Raw genomic sequence first — 19886 nt, forward strand, 5'->3', positions numbered from 1 at the left:
GGCCTACTCAGGTAAGGATGGCAAATATTCTTCCCTTATGGTCATCAGTAAGTCCACAAGGCTTTCATGACAATTGGTAATGGTTTTGTGATCATTAGATCCTTTATTCAAAAAGATTTTTAGTGAGTCCAAATTTTGCTATTTGCCATTTGAGGATGTGAACCTACACTTCACAGAACATTAACCACTGGGTTCTGGATTACTAGTCCAATTACATCATCAAACAAACAATTCCCCCTCTCCTGCCCTTTATCTGTCTTTTCGAATGTTTCTTATCCTGTTTTCTAATGGCATTCACGTAATCAGGATTGCTGTCATTTCTTATCAGTTGGATGGTTCAGATATTTCTTCTGTTATTCGCATTTTACTTTCAGGTTGAGACGTGGCATTGCCGTGTGTCTTTCCAGGCCTTCTTTTCAATGACTAAACTATTGTTTATTCTGTTTTGCTGCCTGTGCTGAGTAATAGCTTAATTAATACCATCCTCATGTCTACTTCTATAGTCATCTGTTGCAAGCTGCAATAGAGTCTTTCATGGTCAACTCCTACTTGATTCTTTCCCTTTTAATATGTTTTAATGTCTTTGTGCCTTTTTATACTGACCTCACAATCAAACTTATATTTCTAATCAGGTATTGTTGCTCTCAAGGACCATTTAATTAGACTATAATTGATATGTGACCCAACTTCACAAACCTGCGTTTGCCTTATAACCTTCAGTATACCTGATAAAATCTATCAAGCTCAGATTTGAAGTGAACAGTTTATCAATTGTCATTTGTGAACGAGACTTCAAAACCTCTCTTACCCTTTGCATCCAAAAGTGTTTCATAATTCCACTCCTGACAGGTCAAGATCCAGGTCTGGATCTAAATCTCAAACCAGGATCCAGTTTTTTGGAGTAAGTCCAAAAGCAGATGAATTTTGGATTTACCAATGCCTTTTGAAGGTTGAAAAGCCCAACAGGTCTTCCGACAATCAGCCAACTGATTGGTTACTAGTGGACTTTCGAACTGATGTAGGACACTCTAGTAATAATTACATGAAAATAATGAGAATAATCAGAGGTCAGCAGCTCCAGAATTTGTCAATGTCATGGAGGAGGCCTTGTATGCATGGTACAAGAGAGCCCATGGAACCACAGGATGGAAAATTGCCCAAGGGAAAGAAAAGTGTTATTGGAGAGGGATCTCATGATGAGGATGATCATGGGGAGAGAGGTCAGGGGAGTCACAAACATATGTAACAGGGTCTCTCAGTGGTCACTGCTTCCAATCATTTATTTGTGCACAGATTAGTGCAGATCAAAGGAATTAGCAAAACATCCCCCATCCCTTCAACAGACAACATACCTGACCAGTGGGCAGGCTGCCTCTTTCTTGTCCCATTTGAAGGTGAAATAATTGCAGCCCAGGCAGAAGGAAACTCCTAACCATTTAAGGGCCTCAATTAGTGACAGGGCTGGAAAGTGGTGATTGGGCTTTTTGCCTAGATCTTAATTCGGGTAAAGTGGGTAAAGGTGGCAGGATTCCCAGCTGCTTCCATCCTACCAAATAAAGCTCCCTTTACATCTTCAAGCTGGCATATCTGGGCCCAAAAGACAGAATGGGACATTAGGCAAGCCAGTTGTGTCAATGATTATACTTTAAACTGTCACTTTAATTTCAAGTTAGGATTTAGGGATACAAAGCACAGCAACTTAGTATTTCTACTTGAATTCAAGGGCTAGGTAAGTCACTTTGTCATGTTTTAGGAGGATATAGTCCATTTTAAGCCATTGGGTTGCAGGCTTTTCAAAGGTATAGAGTCATAGAATCATAAAGATGTACAGCATAGAAACAGACTCTTTGGTCCAACTCACCCATGCCGCCAGATATCCCAACCCAATCTAGTCCTACCTGCCAGCGCCCAGCACATATCTCTCCAAACCCTTCCTATTCATAAATCCATCCAAATGCCTCTTAAATGTTGCAATTGTACCAGCCTCCACCACTTCCTCTGGCAGCTCATTCCAGACACGTACCATCCTCTGTGTGAAAAAGTTGCCCCTTAGGTCTCTTTTATATCTTTCCCCTCTCACCCTAAACCTACGCCCTCTAGTTCTGGACTCCCTGACCCAGAGAAAAGACCTTGTCTATTTACCTTATCCGTGCCTATCCCTGAATCTCACTCACAAGCCAGGCATGAGAATCTAAATGAAGTTGGAAGTTTCATCTGGCTTTAACTCAATGAACCCTCACTGTCAAAGTTATCCAGGAATTGGAAGCTATCTGTGGGAAAAGGAAGAAAGCCATTGGTAGCTGGAATGGGAAAGGTTCCTAGAGCTTGAAGTATTCCCACAACATGGATATGTTTAAGTATAATCACAAAAAGGGATTTTCAGTTATTTTACAAGTCAATTGGCTAATGTTTTCTGGAGTTTATTTCATAAATTGCTGATGTAATTCTTTTCTTTGGCAAGATTGACTTGAACTTGTTCGTCAGAACAAAGGATATAATATTTGACAACTTCCCATGTGATCCTTCCAGTCAGTCACTGGGAATTTAGAAACCTTTTCAAAAATCATCAATCCCTAAGGGATTCATAACACTCATTATAAAACCCACAAACCAATAGCTATTAGCTTTTTGATAAATTTCTATACCTGTTAATCACATTTCTATGATTTTTATATCTGAAGCTCTCAAATTTTGAAAGAGTTCAGAAAAGATTTACAAGGATGTTGCTGGGAGTGGAGGATTTGAGCTATAGGGAGAGGGTAAAGAGGCTGGGGCTGTTTTACCTGGATCTTTGAGGTTTATAAAATCATGAGGGGATGGACAGGGTGAATTGCTAAGGTCTTTTTCCCACGTTAGGGGAGTCCAAAACTGGAGGTTTAAGGTGAGAGGGGAAAGATTTAAAAGGAACCTAAGGGACAACTTTTTCATGCATAGGATGGTGCGTGTATAGAACGAGCTGCCAGAGGAAATGATGGAGGCAGGTTCATTTTCAACATGTAAAAGGCATCTGGATGAGTGCATGAACAGGAAGGGTTCATCTGATATGGGCCAAATGCTGGCAAATGCAACTAAATTTACTTAGGATATCTCATTGGCATGGGCGAGTTGAAACAAACGGTCCGTTTCCGTGTTTTTCAACTCTATGACTCTAAATCTCATAGAGCCTTCATGGTTCCTTAGATTTTCACCATCCAGATTATACCTTGTCCTACCCTTTATCGGACCGAGGTGCATAATCTCCACCTTGACCTCCATTTTCCATGGGTTTGCACATTCACGAAATCTGTTACTATCTTTGTACTGTTATGCCACCAACTCACTATGTTTAAAGCCAGTGGTAATTTAAAATAAAAGATTTAACATACCTGCTAAAATAGTGAAACATTGAATTACAGGTAAAGCATTATGGTACAATAAGAATACCGCTCTGAGCATGGAGTTTGCAGTTTGCAACCTGAAAAGTGCTGGTGTGGTACATGGAATTTCAAAATCAGTGAAATACAAATATGTTTTGGTTATACCAACACACAATTTTAATTTTGTTCAACAAATCAAGATACTCATTTTACTTACATATCACTTGCAATGGAGGAGTTCCTCGACATGGACTTTGGAGAGAGGTCATAGTCACTATCAGATCGGTACAGGAAAGATTCCCGCCGCTGACTGTGCACAAAGTTAGCCTGTAGAATGAGCCCTGAGCCAGGACTTGTCATTGGATCTAAGGGACTCCGTCCTGAGGATGTGCCATTGTCCACGTCAAAACTGAAAGGAAAAAAGAAGTACGGATAAGGAACAAATAGGAACAGAAATAGACCATTCAGTCCATCAAGCCTGCCTCCCCATTTCACATAATCACGATTAACTGGACACTTCAATGCCTTTTTACCAAACTATCCCTGTAATTATTATTGTACCAGTTAAGTACTAATTGTTCAAGGCATCTGGGTGCACAGTACAGGCAACATTATATCTCCTTAACCAATAACTTGAAAGGAGAGTGAAATCAATAGTGCAAAGACTGATAAGAAAACATAAATTAAGTTGGAGGAACAGAGAAGAGAGAAGACAGACTGGATTAAAAGTAAGGAAACAGATAAAAAAGGAAAAAGATAAGAAAAATGCCTGTATTTTAATTTTCTTTAATATCTCCAATAACAACTAACCTCTGAAGCCATGGGGCTTGACACTTGTCACAGTTATTGTTCATGCAAGAAGAGGTTGACAGAGAGCAATTAGCACTTATCACATTATTAAAAGAATGCTAACACAGAAATACAGATACCAATTTTTGTGGCATATTTGATTTGTGTCTACTAAAGGAATATTATAAGTCCACTTGTTCAAGGCATATTAATAATGGGTCAGATAGCAAGGTATGGATTTTACGTAACTCTGCCAGTGGGTTCGATGGCAAATTCCAATTAGTGACATTCCAGCTGATTCCTGTCAAACTCCAAGCTGTCTGAAATTTTACAGGTGGTGAGGAAAGTGTTGTATGGTTGCCATGCCCTTGTAACTATTGAAAACATTAGGGGCCTTAACCAACCCCCTGAGATACTTTGATCACAGCAGAGGAGAGGCCCAGGAGTGAAGGCCAGTAGCTCTGGTTTTGGGTTAACATTGGGCAAAGTCGAGATGTTCTATGGGGCGAGCTCATCCTCCAATGTCAGCCCCTCATTTGACAGTTTGCCTGAGATTCTGAACCGAGCTCCCAGCAGGCCAGTATCCCCACGCACTGCTCTGTCACTCTCATGCTCCAAACCAGATTTACTTTTCAGTCCGACTCACTCAGAATTGGCTGTAGTTCAGGCAGTGGTCCTGGTGGCACTGTTGGGAATACAGAGCTGTCAGCTAAGCTAATTGTTGGGTGTGGAGGACCATCTTCAAATATTTTTAAATGGGAGAACGAGGCCAGCAGTGCCTCTTCAAATCCAGACAGAAAGAACAGCTTTTTCGGTGACATCAGAGTGCCTTTATCCTTGTCGTCATTCTCATCCAAAATCTTTGCCTAGTGTAAGTTATGATTATTAATGTATTTTGAAGTTTTGCTTCAGAACTTAGAGTGCTAGAAGACAAATTTTCAAAACATTTGTTTGAGAGATTAAAAAGTGTCGTGGAGATTCATGGTACAGCAAATGTACATGGTTAGAAGGTGAATATCTAAGCTTGCAGAGACTTATAATGATTTTTTAGTTCGCACTGTGTTCTTAACATCATTCAACATTGGATGCAACTAAGGACGGAGAACTGACCTGGCAAACTAACCGCAGAAACTTCTGATATAGTTGGCATGCTGCTGATCATTTCTCAAAAAAGCACAAAACTGACAAAAGATTTCTATTTGACTAACAGTCTGCTTTCATACCACAAAAAAACTTCAAGATTAAAATGTTGCAAAGAGTAAAGTCATGGCAAGTGCAATTCTCTTCAAATGCTATGTGATCCAGGCACAGTGAAACCAATAAGCTGACATTTGTTTCATGTCAAAAGTGCTCAAAGTACGCACATTATGCTGCATTGTGAGTTTGGCGTATTTTGACTTGGTTTGCAAATTCACTTATTGGAATCTGCATAAGCCTTCTTAACAAATAACAGCTGTAAACCATCATCGAGCATTCTACCAATAGCAATTGTGCAGGAGATCTAAAAGTGTGACCATGTTGGCTGCCTTATAATTACAACCATCTCTGTGCTGGTGCAATATTTCCACTTGTCAATTTGGCTGAATTTGGAATTAAGTAAATGGGAAACTGACATCTCAAAATCCAAGAAAAGCCAAATTAATGGACTTCCAACACGCTGCACCATTATGACATTGATTCTGTCTATTCTTGTTCGTCTTTTTGACATTTTCTATATTCTCTCAACTCCATTTTCCATAACCATCTGGTCCTTGAGTTTTGTCAAAGCTTGTCTAGATATTGAGTAAGGTTGCTTGAAATTACTTATCCATTATATTTTCTATCTTACTTCTTTTGGAAAGGATAGTCTTGAGATGCGAGAAAGTGAGGACTGCAGATGCTGGAGATCAGAGCTGATAATGTGTTGCTGGAAAAGCGCAGGTCAGGCAGCATCCAAGGAGCAGGAGAATCGACGTTTCGGGCATGAGCCCTTCTTGAGCTATAGTCTTGAGATGAGCTAGATCACCAAAGTACTGTCTGGCGAGGGAATTGTCTGCAACCCATGCCACTGTATTTAGATTTACCAATACATCATTAAGCTCCTGAAAGATTCCTTATTGTAGATACGTATTTTTTGATATTCAACAAAATATCAACCTAACCTGTGTCAAAAAGAGCTTTCGATGGTACTTTCTGGTTTTATTTCATTAATTAAAACTGACCTGAACTACAGGATCACAAATTTACAACAGATCTATCGTTTATATTGATGATACTGCAGAACCCGCCAGTTATTGTAGTCACAAGGATTTTAAAAGCTCACAAATGAAATTATTATAAAAAAAACTCCCTGAAATATAGGGCCTAAGTCCAAATTGAGAGCCATTAAGGAAAAATATGCAACTGCAAATGAACGAATGGATTGAGATTCAAACTGAAGAAAGAATTTTGCTATGTATTGCATGGTCAAAATTAAAATGTAAACATATAAAGAAGTAAAATAAATTTGAGAACAAAAAAGAAGTTTGAATGGTAAGAAAATGAGAAAAAATGTTGCAGATGAATAAACATTAATAAATCTTTAATTATGTCCATCGGCTGACCACTTTTGAATCAAAACTATTGTTTTCTCTGTTCTTGCATCACTAGCACCCAAAAGGAATATTCTTACCAGATAACTATTTGGCAAATCAAGTATCAACTCTGGACCATGAGAGATAAACTCCAGGTGCTGCTCAAAATAAGTTAAATATTCAATATTTTATCACTGAGTTAAATCCAATCTAAATCAGGAGCCATGTCAACATGATGAATTGTGTTCTTCTCTCTGTACAAACGCAACATCTGTTTATGGTTAAACTCCTGTTTGTTATTCTTCTACTTATGAACGTACATTTTTCAGGTTAAACCCGCTAAAATCTTGTTTCTCATTTGGAAGTCAGCAAACCAAAAAGGGAATTCCACGAGCAGTGGAGTGCCCCTATCACAATTGCGAAGTCGTGAGGAAGTTTAAATAGCACTTTCAGTGCTGAGTTCATTAGATGAGAGAGTAGACAAAGCATAGATAAAAAAACAAAACAAGTTTTTCATTGAAACAATCATTATGTGAAAGTATGAAAGAAAATTAAGATTTGAGAAAAAGAAGCAAGTTCGATGCCTTACAAATTAAACAGCAATTTGAAACACACACAAAAAATTTGTGAGCAAATTGCAGTCTAATAACATTCGTTCAGCAAAATCTTCAAATCTTCTGTAACCTACAACTGACACTGCAAAATCAAAGGATTATTTAAACGAGATGCTGTTGAAGTTACACAATAGATAACTGGCAATTACCCAGTACTTCAACAGGCAAGCATCTATCTTTTGGACACTGTTTAAACAAAAAGAAATCCAGTTCAGGCATTTTGTCTGCAATTGGAGTTAGTTTGCTACAACGACCTGCCAAACTTAATATCGTGCTAAGATACTGCTATAGAGTTTGATGTTCTAAATACAACTTTAAACTTTTAACAATCCACATCAATGGCTCAGATGACATGGTAGCAAAATTTGCATACAACACAAAGGTTCAGAGGAAAGTACGTTGTACAGAAGGCATTAGCCATTTGCCGATGGATACCGATAGTTGCATGAGTGGATAAAAATCTGGAAAAGTGGGAAGATGCAGGAGAAATGAAAGTGCAGTATATTACTTAAAAGAAGAATGACTGTAGAATTCTGAGATGCAGAGGTATTAAAGTGTTCTGGTATATGAGTCACTAAAAGTTAGTACACAGATAGCACATAAAGAAGGTGGTCGATTAAATGCTATCCTTTATTATGAGAAGAATGCTTATACTTCATTTATAGAGAACATTGATGACACTGCATCTTGAATACTTGGTGCAGTTTTGGTCTTCTTATTTAAAGAAAGATGTCAGTCCATCAGATGTGGTTGAAAGAAGCTTTACTAGACTGATACTTGATTTGATTTGATTGTCTAATGAGAATAGTGTGGACAGGCTGGACTCGTTTCCACCGGAGTTTAGAAGGGTAACTTGACTGAAAATCCTGAAAAATTATGGGTCACTCTTTTAGGAGAGAGATTAGGGGGATGTTTTTCCCTTGGATAGTTGTGCCAATTCGGAACTCTTATGCCTCTGAAAATGATGAAAGAATGGACATTGAATTTTTAAAACTGAGTCAAATAAGGTAGATTTTTATTCAGTAAAGGTGTAAAAGGTTATTGGGAGTCAATAGGAATGCGGAATTCAAAACACAAATAGATTATCCATGATTACATTGAATGGCTGAGCAGGCTCCAAGACAGAATGGCCAACTCCTGCTGTTCGCGCATATGGTCGTATGCTTGTAAATAGGGAGATCAAAAGACTTGTGGTTATCTAATAGTTGCATAATTCCAAATGGTTGATAATCAAAATAAATGTGAGAACTAAAATTGAAAAAGGACAGTTGAATATTACTTGAAAATTACCTCATTATTACTTCAGTAATGTGTTTTACTCGACTACCCTCTAAATTGTCTAGCAAATTGGATCAAACCATTATGAAGTCTAAACAAAGCAATAAAACTGGACAGATCACCTGGCATCGACTTAGACACTTGGAAAAGATATCTGTTGCATAAATGTTGCCCCTTCCATACTTCACGTTAGCTCTGATGAAGAGTCATCTAGATTTGAAATGTGAGCTTGCTCTCTCTCCATGAGTGTTGCCTGACTCACTGTGATCTCCAGCATTTTTTGTTTTCAGGATACAGTCAAGAAAGAGCTGCTATTGGGACTCGTCAACATTGACTCCAGACCTCATGACATCTGATGATGAGAGATCAACATAAGCATGGAAAGCTTGTGTTGGTTACCAGCTAATGTCCCTCACCCATCCTTTGGCTGATGAATCAATGCTCCTCCATGTACAATGTAGTCTATGATTTGTGAATGTAATCTGGATGAGGTATTTCAATGTCCATTACCAACAGCGGCTTGGTACTGCTGCTGACCAAGCTGGCTAAGTACTAAAGAATATAGCTGCTAGACTATGTCTGAAGCTGGTTGTGAGGGAGCTAACAAGTGGCAAACATCTCTATGTCTAGATTAGAGTGGTGCTGGAAAAGCACAGCAGGTCAGGCAGCATCCGAGGAACTGGAAAATCAACATTTCAGGCAAAAGCACTTCATCAGAAATGAGGCTGGGAGCCTCCAGGGTGAAGACCTAAGCGTGAGAGGGTTGGGGCTGGGGAGAAGGTAGCCAAGAGTACAATAGGTGGATGGGGGTGGGGATGAAGGTGATAGGTTGGAGAGGGTGGAGCAGATAGGTGGGAAAGAAGATTGGCAGGTAGGACAGGTTATGAGGATGGTGCTGAGTTGGCAGGTTGGAACTGGGGTCAGGTGGGGGGAGGGGAAATGAGGAAACTGGTGAAGTCCACATTGATGCCTTGGAGTTGAAGGGTCCCGAGGCGCAAGATGAGGCGTTCTTCCTCCAGGCGTCAGGTGTTGAGGGAGTGGTGGTGAAGGATGCCCAGGACCTATATGTCCTCAGTAGAGTGGGAGGGGGAGTTAAAATTCTGGGCCACAGGGCAGTGGGGTAGATTGGTGCGGGTGTCCCACTGATGTTCCCTAAAGCGCTCTGCAAGCAGGCGTCCAGTCTCCCCAATGTAAACCGCATCGGGAGCAGCGGATACAGTAAATAACATTGGTGGATGTACAAGTGAAACTTTGATGGATATGGAAGGCTCCTTTGTGGCCTTGGATAGAGGTGAGGAGGGAGGTGTGGTCGCAGGTTTTGGAATTCTTGCGGTGGCAGGGGAGGGTGCCAGGACGGGAGGGTGGATTGTTGGGGGGCATGGACCTGACCAGGTAGTCACTGAGGGAACGTTCTTTGTGGAAACTGGAAAGGGGTGGAGGGGGAAATATACCCCTGGTGGTGGGGTCAGTTTGGAGGTGGCGGAAATGTTGGTGGATGATGTGATTTATGTGGAGGTTGATAGGGTGGAATTGCATATGGAGAGGTGGGGTTTGAGGTCAGAGGTGCAGGACGTGATGAGAGGGAGGGCATCTTCAACCACGTGGGAAGGGAAATTATGATCTTTAAAGAAGGAGGCCATCTGGTGTGTTCTGTGGTGGAACTGGTCCTCCTGGGAGCAGATACAGTGGAGGTGGTGGAATTGGGAATATTGGATAGCATTTTTCGCATGAGGAAGGGTGGGAAAAGGTGTAATCCAGGTAGATGTGGGAGTTAGAATGTTTTTTAAAAAATGTCAGTGTTAATACGGTTGTCATTGATGGAGATGGAGAGGTCCAGGAAGGGGAGGGAGGTGTCAGAGGTGGTCCAGGTGAATTTAAAGTCAGGGTGGAATGTGTTGGTGAAGTTGATGAAATGCTCAACCTCCTCGTGGGAGCATGAGGTGGCGCCAATGCAGTCATCAATGTAGCGGGGGAAGAGGTGGGGAGTAACTATGGAAGATGGACTATTCTACGTAGCCGACAATGAGACAGGCATAGCTGGGGCCCATGCGGGTGCCCATGGCTACCCCTTTTGTCTGGAGTAAGTGGGAGGATTCAAAGGAGAAATTGTGAAGGGTGAAAACCAGTTCAGCCAAACAAATGTGAGTGCCAGTGGAAGGGTACTGTTGGGGTCGTCGGGAGAGGAAGAAACGGAGGGTTTGGAGTCTCTAGTCATGGTGGATGGAGGTGTAGAGGGAAGTGCCACCGCAGGAATTGCGAAACCTGGGCCCACACCTCCCTGAATCCTGAAAACAAAAAAATGCTGGAAATCACAGTGGGTTAGGCAACACCCATGGAGAGAGAGCAAGCTTATTTGTGCCCCAAAATTATAATCAGGTCCTGTTCCCATCAGACAGCTTTGCTTTTTATAATAAACCCTGTATCTCAATTGTAGGTGCACATTCCAGCTGCACTTTGGATGTCAGCACATTGACAACTGATACACACAGTTTTCTGGTTGGCAGCAGGAGGATTAGTGTTATGCAATAACTACTCTTGCACAGTCTGGGTAATTCATTTAATAGTTTAATGGGGCTTATAAGACATTGGAGCATAAGTATGCCTTTCAGCCCATTGCATCTGTTCCACCGTTCAATGAGATCATGGCTGAACTGAAAATCAATTCCTTTTTCACACCTTTCCCCCATTATCCTCAATTCCATTACTGATTAGTAAAAACCATTCAGTCAACCACTGAAGCTCAGTAGCAGCAGTATATGCCCATCTGCAAGATGGACTTTATCAAATTCAACCGCGAAGGACAAGGGCATCAGATACTTAAGAACATCACCACCTGTAAGTTCCCTTCCAAGTCACTCACAATCCTGACTTGGAAATATATTGCTGTTCCTTCATTCTCACAGGGTCGAAATCCTGGAATGCCCTCTCCTATGTGAGCACATGGACTATAATGATTCAAGAAGGCAACTAGGGATAGGCAATCAATACTGGCCACCCAGTGACTTCTCTGTTCCATAAATGAATAAAAAAAGTCTATCTCAGCCATGAATATAACTAATGACCTAGCCTCAACAGGTAAGAAACTCCACAGATTTACTATCTTCTGCGAGAAAAGAATCCTCCTCATCTCTGTCTTAAATGGGGGATTCTTTATTCTGAATTTATGCATCTGGTCCTAGACTCTTCCACTAAGAAATCAATCTCATCACATTTACCCTGGCAATCCTTTCATAACCTCAAATGTCTTGATCAGACCTCACTCTCATTCTTCTATACTCCAATGAGTGCAAGTACAATTTCCTCAATCGCTCCTCATAGCTCGAAATCAACTTTGTGAACCTTCTCTAGGTGGTGCCCAATGCCTGTATAACTTCGCTTAAATAAAGAGATCAAAACTGTCCAGCTATGGTCTCACTAGTGCCTTGTATATTTTAAGCAAAATACACTGTCCGTTTGTTTTCTCTTCTAATTATCCAACATGGGTACCAACATGTTGTGATTTATACATAAAGACCCCACATCACTCGGTGGTGCAGTTTTCTGTCGTCTTTTTCCACATGATATTCAGCTCCCCAGTTCTTCCTGCATAACTGCACAACCACACATTTTCCCACATTACATTTTATTTGCCAAGTTTATACTCACACTTGCCGATATGCCTCTGCAGACTCTTCATGTCATCTTCACCACCTGCCTTCCCACACATTCCCATCGCTAACCTTGGCTACAGTACATTCACTTTCCTCATTCTAATCACTACCATGTATTGCAAGAAATTGTAGCTCCAGCACTGATCCCTGTGGCACACCACTAATTTCAGACTGCCATCTGAAAATGCCCCCTTTATCCCACTCCTTGCCATCTATTGGTTAGCTAATCCTCAATCCATGTTCATATATGACCCCCAACAGCAAATGTGTTTATCTTTCAAAGTAGCCTCATGTGCTTCCACTCAAAGTAGTTTTATTTGGATGCTACTCTTTCTCATTTGTACAAATGGATGGGAAACAGATCCTTAATATGTGCCCACATTTGTGGATGAAATTAAACTAAGAGTAAGACAAAAATTAAATGCTCAGAATTTATAGGATCAGCTGGAGCAACATAGAAACTGTGTTAAAAAATTACTAATGAAACTAAAGGGAAGCTCAGATTACGGACAGAATTATACTGCCCATGAGTAATTTGCCAGAAAAATGATTTTTTTTTTGTCAGTATTTACTCAGGAGAAACACAGCTTTGTTGAGGAGAATACGGAAATACAGACAATTAGACTAGATGGGATTAAGGTTCATAGGAAGGAGTGTTAGCAATTCTGGAAAGTGAAAATAGATACGTCCCCTGGGCCGGATGGGATATATTCTAGAGATTCTCTGGAAAGCTAGGGAGGAGACTGCAGAGCCGTTGGCCTTGATATTTGTGTCGTCATTGTCTCTAGGAATAATGCCAGAAGACTGGAGGATAGCAAATGCTGTCCCCTTGTTCAAGAAGGGGAGTAGAGTCAACCCTGGTAATTATAAAACAGTGAGCCTTACTTCAGTTGTGGGTAAAGTGTTGGAAAGGATTATAAGGGATAGGATTTATAATCATCTAGAAAGGAATAATTTGATTAGGGATAGTCAACACAGTTTTGTGAAGGGTAGGTCGTGCCTCATAAACTGATTTCTTTGAGAAGGTGACCAAACAGTTGGACGAGAATAAAGCAGTTGATGTGGTTAATATGGGTTTCAGTAAAGCATTTAATAAGGTTCCCCACAGTAGGCTTTTGCAGAAAATACAGAGGCATGGGATTAAGGGTGATTTTGCAGGTTAGATCAGAAATTGGCTAGCTAAAAGATAGAGGGTGATGGTTGATTGGAAATGTTCATCCTGGATATCAGTTACTAGTGGTATACTGCATGGATTTTTTTGGGCCACTGCTGTTTGTCATTTTTATAAATGACTTGGATGAGGGCATAGAAGGATGGGTTAGTAAATTTGCGGATGACACAAAGGTTGATGGAGTTGTGGATAGCGCAGAAAGATGTTGCAGGTTACAGAGGCACATAGCTAAGCTACAGAGCTGTGTTGAGAGGTGGAAAATGGAGTTTAACATGGAAAAGTGTGAGGTGATTCACTTTGGAAGGAGTAACAGGAATACAAAGTACTGGGCTAATGGTAAGATGCATGGTAGTGTGGATGAGCAGAGATCTCAGTGTCCATGTGCATAGATCCCTGAAAGTTGCCACTCAGATTGATAGGGATTGTTATGAAGGCTTATGATGCATTAGCTTTTATTGGTAGAAGGACTGAGTTTTGGAACCATGAGGTTATGTTGCAGCTGTGCAAAACTCTGGTGGAGCTACACTTGACGTATTGTGTACAGTTCTGGTCATTGCATTACAGGAAGGACATGGAAGCTTTGGGAAGGGTCCAGAGGAAATTTATCAGGATTTTGCCTAGTATGGAGGGAAGGTCATATGAGGAAAAGCTGAGGGACTTGAGGCTGTTTTCGTTAGACAGAAGGTTAAGAGGTGACTTAATAGAGGCATACAAATGATCAGAGGTTTAAATATAGTGGACAGTGAGAGCTTTTTCCTTGGATGGTGATGGCTAGCATGAGGGGACATTGCTTTAAATTGAAGGGTGATAGATATAGGACAGATGTCAGGGGTAGGCTCTTTACTCAGAGAGTAGTAAGGGCATGGAATGCCCTGCCTGCAACAGCAGTAGACTCACCAACTTCAAGAGCATTTAAATGGTCATTGGTAAACATATGGATGATAATGGAACAGTGTAGATTGGATGGGCTTCAGATTGGTTTCACAGGTTGGCGCAACATCGAGGGCCGAAAGACCTGTACTGCGTTGTAATGTTCTATGTTCTATGGGGAGGCTGCTGGTGCAAATGTAATGGCCACCTTTCCTGGTCACTATTTATCTACAAGCCGAAGGTTTTGTGGCTACAGTTTTAAAGTGACACCTGAATCCACAATCTCTAACTCAGAGATGAGACTGCTACCAGTTCAGCCACTGCTGACATTTAATTATTGGAGTCAATAGAGGAGGCAACGACTGTTAACTGTCAAATAATTTAAACTGAAGTAAAAATAAGTCACAATTAAACCAAAGTGTTCTAGTCAGACCACATGTTGACTTCTATGGTCAGTTCTACCCTGCAGCACAAGAGAACTTTCAAATGCCGGAGGGACTGCAGCAAAAGGCAGCAGCCGGCTCTTGCTGCTCCACTGTTAGAACCCTAAATAAATTGTAGACAATAGTGAGACCTGGGCTTTCCAGCACACAAAGGAAACATGTAAAAGGAAATTTTATAGAGATGTATAAGGTAGCTAACAATATCAAGATCATGAATCAAGAGCCATACTCAAAATTTTAAGAATAGGACAAGAATACGCAGGTAAGTTAAATTGAGGAGTGACATCAACATATTTTATCTTAAAAGAACATGTAATAAATAACAGGAATAGACTCCCAAAGAGACAAGTAGAAAAACAAAGTGTGGGATCATTAAAGAGATAATTAAATCTGCAACATAAGTAACATAAGGGATTCTTTTGCATGAGTCAGGATGACGCAATTGGTCTTCCCGATCCATAATTATCTTGAGAAAATAATTTCCTGAACAAATTTGAAAGTGATCTTGAATGTCCCACTCACTACCAGGCAGTTTTGTACAACTCAAAAGCTGAAGACTGACTGTAATCATCCTAAATTTAGATGTTTCATCCTGCTGAGAAATGTTCGTTTATGTGGTACTGAGGCCAGCATACACCCTCCAGGGATTGCTGCGTTGTACTTATCAAGCAACAAGTACTTACACATTGATATGCATCTCTGGAACTATCAACACACTTATTCAACAAATGTCACTCACAGATGCTTCTGTATTTGTGGTTTAGCTGAGAAATCGAAAACCTAAAGGTCTTCTATACCTCTGGGGGATGTTTATCCTCATGAAACAGCAGATAAAGACAACCGATACTGAAATATTTTATTTCAAACAAAGTCACATCCTGTAAATAGCTGGATCGTATTTTCTCAGATGGTGAGTTGGTTGTGAAACTTGAGAAAGTAGGAACAGGATTAGGCAATTCATGCTTTTGTGCCTACTCCAGCAGTCAATAACACCCTGGTTTATTTGACTGCGGCTTTAGCTCCATCTTTCCTTATGCATTTCATAATGTTTGACTCCCTTATCTATCAAAATCTGTCTCACTCAGCCTTCCAAAAATGTAAAGGCCGGGGCACCACAGAGTCACAGAGATGTACAGCATGGAAACAGACCCTTCGGTCCAAAATGTTGCAATTGTAGCAGCCTCCACCACTTCTTCTGGCAGCTCATTCCATACCCGTACTCTGTGTGAAAAAGTTGCCCTTTCGGTCTCTTTTATATCTTTCCCCTCTCACCCTAAACCTATGCCCTCTAGTTCTGGACTCCCCCACCACAGGAAAAGACTTTGCCTAATCACTTCATTCATTCATGCACTGATCATTCATTTGAAGCTCATAGCATACAGCAGAAAACAATGGCTAGAATGATTATCAATGCAGAAAAAGTGAATATAACAAAAGATTAGAAAAGCAAAAGATCAACAAGAATGATTACATGTTTCCCCATTGATACTTAATAGGTACTAATATTCAATCAGGATCTATTATGTGTGTAAGAATTAAAAATTTAATTAAAATTAAAATCAAAACAAATCAAGAAAAAGAATTCAAAACATTGTGAACATTTAAAATTATCTAACATAAAGTCGAAGCATTCTATCAGTCTGTCGAGGATCCCACTCAATAGCTAGAGAACCCATTGGTTGGACACTGTCAGACTTCCCCTACATTTGAGATCTGCAATGGTGTAAGCCCCACTACCAAGAGTTACCAACCAATCGCAGGCTAGCAACTTTGCGCCTTCCTCAGGCCGCTGGGGCAAAGTTTTGAAACAATGTAAGACACTGGACCAACGATTCTGCTTTTTATTCATTCAGAGGATGAGAGTATCATTGGTTAGGCCAGTAACTATTATCCATCTTTAATATCTGACAGGACAGTTAAGAATCAACTACATGGCCGTGGGTGTGGATTCACATGGAGGCCAAACCAGGAAAGGATAGCAGGTGGGCGGCACGGTGGCACAGTGGTTAGCACTGCTGCCTCACAGCGCCTGTAGACCCGGGTTCAATTCCCGACTCAGGCGACTGACTGTGTGGAGTTTGCACGTTCTCCCCGTGTTTCCTCCGGGTGCTCCGGTTTCCTCCCACAGTCACAAAGATGTGCGGGTCAGGTGAATTGGCCAAGCTAAATTGCCCATAGTGTTAGGTAAGGGGTAAATGTAGGGGTATGGGTGGGTTGCGCTTCGGCGGGTCGGTGTGGACTTGTTGGGCCGAAGGGCCTGTTTCCACACTGTAAGTCTAATCTTCCTTCCTCAAACGACTTTACTGAATCAGATGGGTTTTCCGAGAACTGACAATTGTTGTGTGGTCATAATTAGACTCTTCATTCCAGATTTTTATGGAATTCCAATTCCACTGTCTACCATGGTGTCCCAAGAACATTATCTGGGACTTTGGATTAATTGTCTAGTGACAATACCACTAGGCCATAGTCTCTCTGAGGTAGGTGAAGACAAGATAGGGGTTGAGTAAGAGGATTGGGCAGGGTACCAGAGACAAGGGCAGGGGCTTGGCTTTAGTGGTCTTCTTCTTGGATGCCTCATTTGGTCATAGAGAAACTAAGTATGAGGGACTCAGCCCCAGGAACTTAAGCATATGCACATATAATGAGGAGCAGGAGTAGGCCACACAATCCTTCAAATCTGCTCCACATTTCAATAGGATCAAGGCTGATCAGATTCTAAATGTAAATCCAGATTGCTACTTTGTTTAACAAGAATCTATCTACTCTGGCACAAAAACATCCAAAGATATTGCTTTCACTACCTTTTTATGGAACAGAGTTTCGAAGATCTGATGAATGTCTAAGAATTAATCTTTTGCCCTATCTTTATTCTAAAGGCAACCACAATTATCTGAACAACACGGGCAGGGAGTATTTTGTTCAGATAATCTAATGTTCTGATAACTGAGGTTGTACTGTAAATGGGTGACCATGACTTTTAAACATTGACCCCTACTTGTAGGTTCTTCCAAAAGAAGCAGCATCCTTTTGACATCTATGCTGTCAAGATTCTTCAGGTTCTGATATGTTTCAATATAGCCACTTCTTACTCTTATCAAATCCAGTGAATACAAGCCTAGTCTGTCAAAACTTGCCACATATGACAAAGCCTTCGATTCCAGGTATTAGTCTACTAAACCTTCTTTGAACTGCTTCAACTACATTTGCAGTCTGACCAATATTGTGCAGAATTCTCTTGATGTGCTCACACCAATACACTTACAACTGTAACATAACCTCCCTACCTTTGTATTCAATTTTTTAGATTAGATTACTTTAGATTAGATTACTTACAGTGTGGAAACAGGCCCTTCGGCCCAACAAGTCCACACCGACCCGCCGAAGCGACAACCCACCCATACCCCTACATATACCCCTTACCTAACACTACAGGCAATTTAGCATGGCCAATTCACCTGACCCGCACATCTTTGGACTGTGGGAGGAAACCGGAACACCCGGAGGAAACCCACGCAGACACGGGGAGAACGTGCAAACTCCACACAGTCAGTCGCCTGAGGCGGGAATTGAACCCAGGTCCCTGGCGCTGTGAGGCAGCAGTGCTAACCACTGTGCCACCGTGCCACCCTAATTCTTTTCATGATAATTGAGAATATTTGATTATCTATCCCAATTAACTGTTGTACCTGCATAGTAGTCTTTTGCGATTTATGCACTGGATACAGATACCTCTGTATCTCAGAGTCTGCAATCTCTCACCATTTAGGTAACACGTTCTTTTTTTTAATACTTCTTGCCAAAATGAACAATTTCACATTTTCCCACATTTCCTCCCTTTGCTGATTTTTGCTCACAAACCTAATCTAAATAATTTTGTAACCTCCTTATGCACTCTTCACAACTTATTTTCTTGTGCTGAAGAAAGTTTCGAGTTTGAAACAAATCTTTAATTTGTTTACATATTTAGCAAACATATCTTCATCGAATTCATTATGCAACTCATTGTTAATCCCAATAGTGTTGGAAAGCTACATTTCATTTCATCATTGGAATATAAAATGGAGTATAAAGGTAGGGAAGTGTTGCTGCAACTGTACAATGCTTCAGTGAGATTGTACCTGGAATAAATGTTTCAGTCTCCTTACTTGCTGTTGCATTGGAGGCAATTCATAGGAGGTTTAGATTACTTACAGAGTGGAAACAGGCCCTTCGGCCCAACGAGTCCACACCGACCCGCCGAAGTGCAACCCACCCAGACCCATTCCCCTACATTTACCCCTTCACCTAACACTACGGGCAATTTAGAATGGCCAATTCACCTAACCTGCACATTTTTGGACTGTGGGAGGAAACTGGAGCACCTGGAGGAAACCCATGCAGACACGGGGAGAATGTGCAAACTCCAAACAGACAGTCGCCTGAGGCGGGAATTGAACCCAGGTCTCTGGCGCTGTGAGACAGCAGTGCTAACCACTGTGCGACTGTGCCATTCTCTCAACTGATTCAAGAGACAAGGAGTTTGTCTTATGAAAAGACATTAAGCAGTTTCAGCATATACTCTCTGGCATTTAGAAGAATGAGAGAAAATCTAACTGAGATATATAAGATAGTAAAGGGGATTGCTAAAGTAGACATGAAGAGATTGCCCCAAGTGAGGAAGCAATCAAGAATGAGAGGTTGTAATTTTAGGATAAGAGCTAATTGATTTAAACCAAAGACAAAGAGAAATTACTTCTCTCAAATAGTCGTGAATCTGCAGAATTCACTATTTAGGGAGGAGATAGACAGATTTTTAATTTGTAATGCATTGAAGGGTTATGGAGAGTAGTCATATGTGCATATTCCATCGAATTACTGTAAATTTAAGGGTAATTAGTGCCAATGATACATAATATTTCCTTGTAAAGTAGAATAGAAACTTTGGTGAAATTTGTTGCCCATCCCAATGGTGAGTTTCGTGTAATTAATTACCATAGTCAATGTCGGCTAGATTTTTATGCCAGGTTCTTTTCCTCAAATTCAAATTTCATCAACTATCATGGTGGGATACAATGTCAGGTCCTCAGAACTCTTGCCTAGGGCTCTGGATTACTAGCCCAGTGATGCCACTGTATTGCTACCTATCTTGAATTATAAATAGTGCGATGGTCATCACAGGTA

At 40.8% G+C, this 19886-nt stretch overlaps 1 protein-coding gene across 3 annotated transcripts in view; it reads right to left on the reverse strand.

Moving 5' to 3' along the window:
• pde4d (phosphodiesterase 4D, cAMP-specific) overlaps nt 1-19886 on the reverse strand; it is a 613923-nt gene that overhangs the window by 213562 nt on the left and 380475 nt on the right. For all 3 annotated transcript variants that reach the window (XM_060823615.1, XM_060823627.1, XM_060823636.1), the window contains exon 2: nt 3574-3765. In XM_060823615.1, the coding sequence (XP_060679598.1) occupies nt 3574-3765 (192 nt within the window). The remainder of the gene's footprint in view (nt 1-3573; nt 3766-19886) is intronic.

Source organism: Hemiscyllium ocellatum, chromosome 1 (genome assembly GCF_020745735.1).
Source record: "Hemiscyllium ocellatum isolate sHemOce1 chromosome 1, sHemOce1.pat.X.cur, whole genome shotgun sequence".
Taxonomy (NCBI): Eukaryota; Metazoa; Chordata; class Chondrichthyes; order Orectolobiformes; family Hemiscylliidae; genus Hemiscyllium; species Hemiscyllium ocellatum.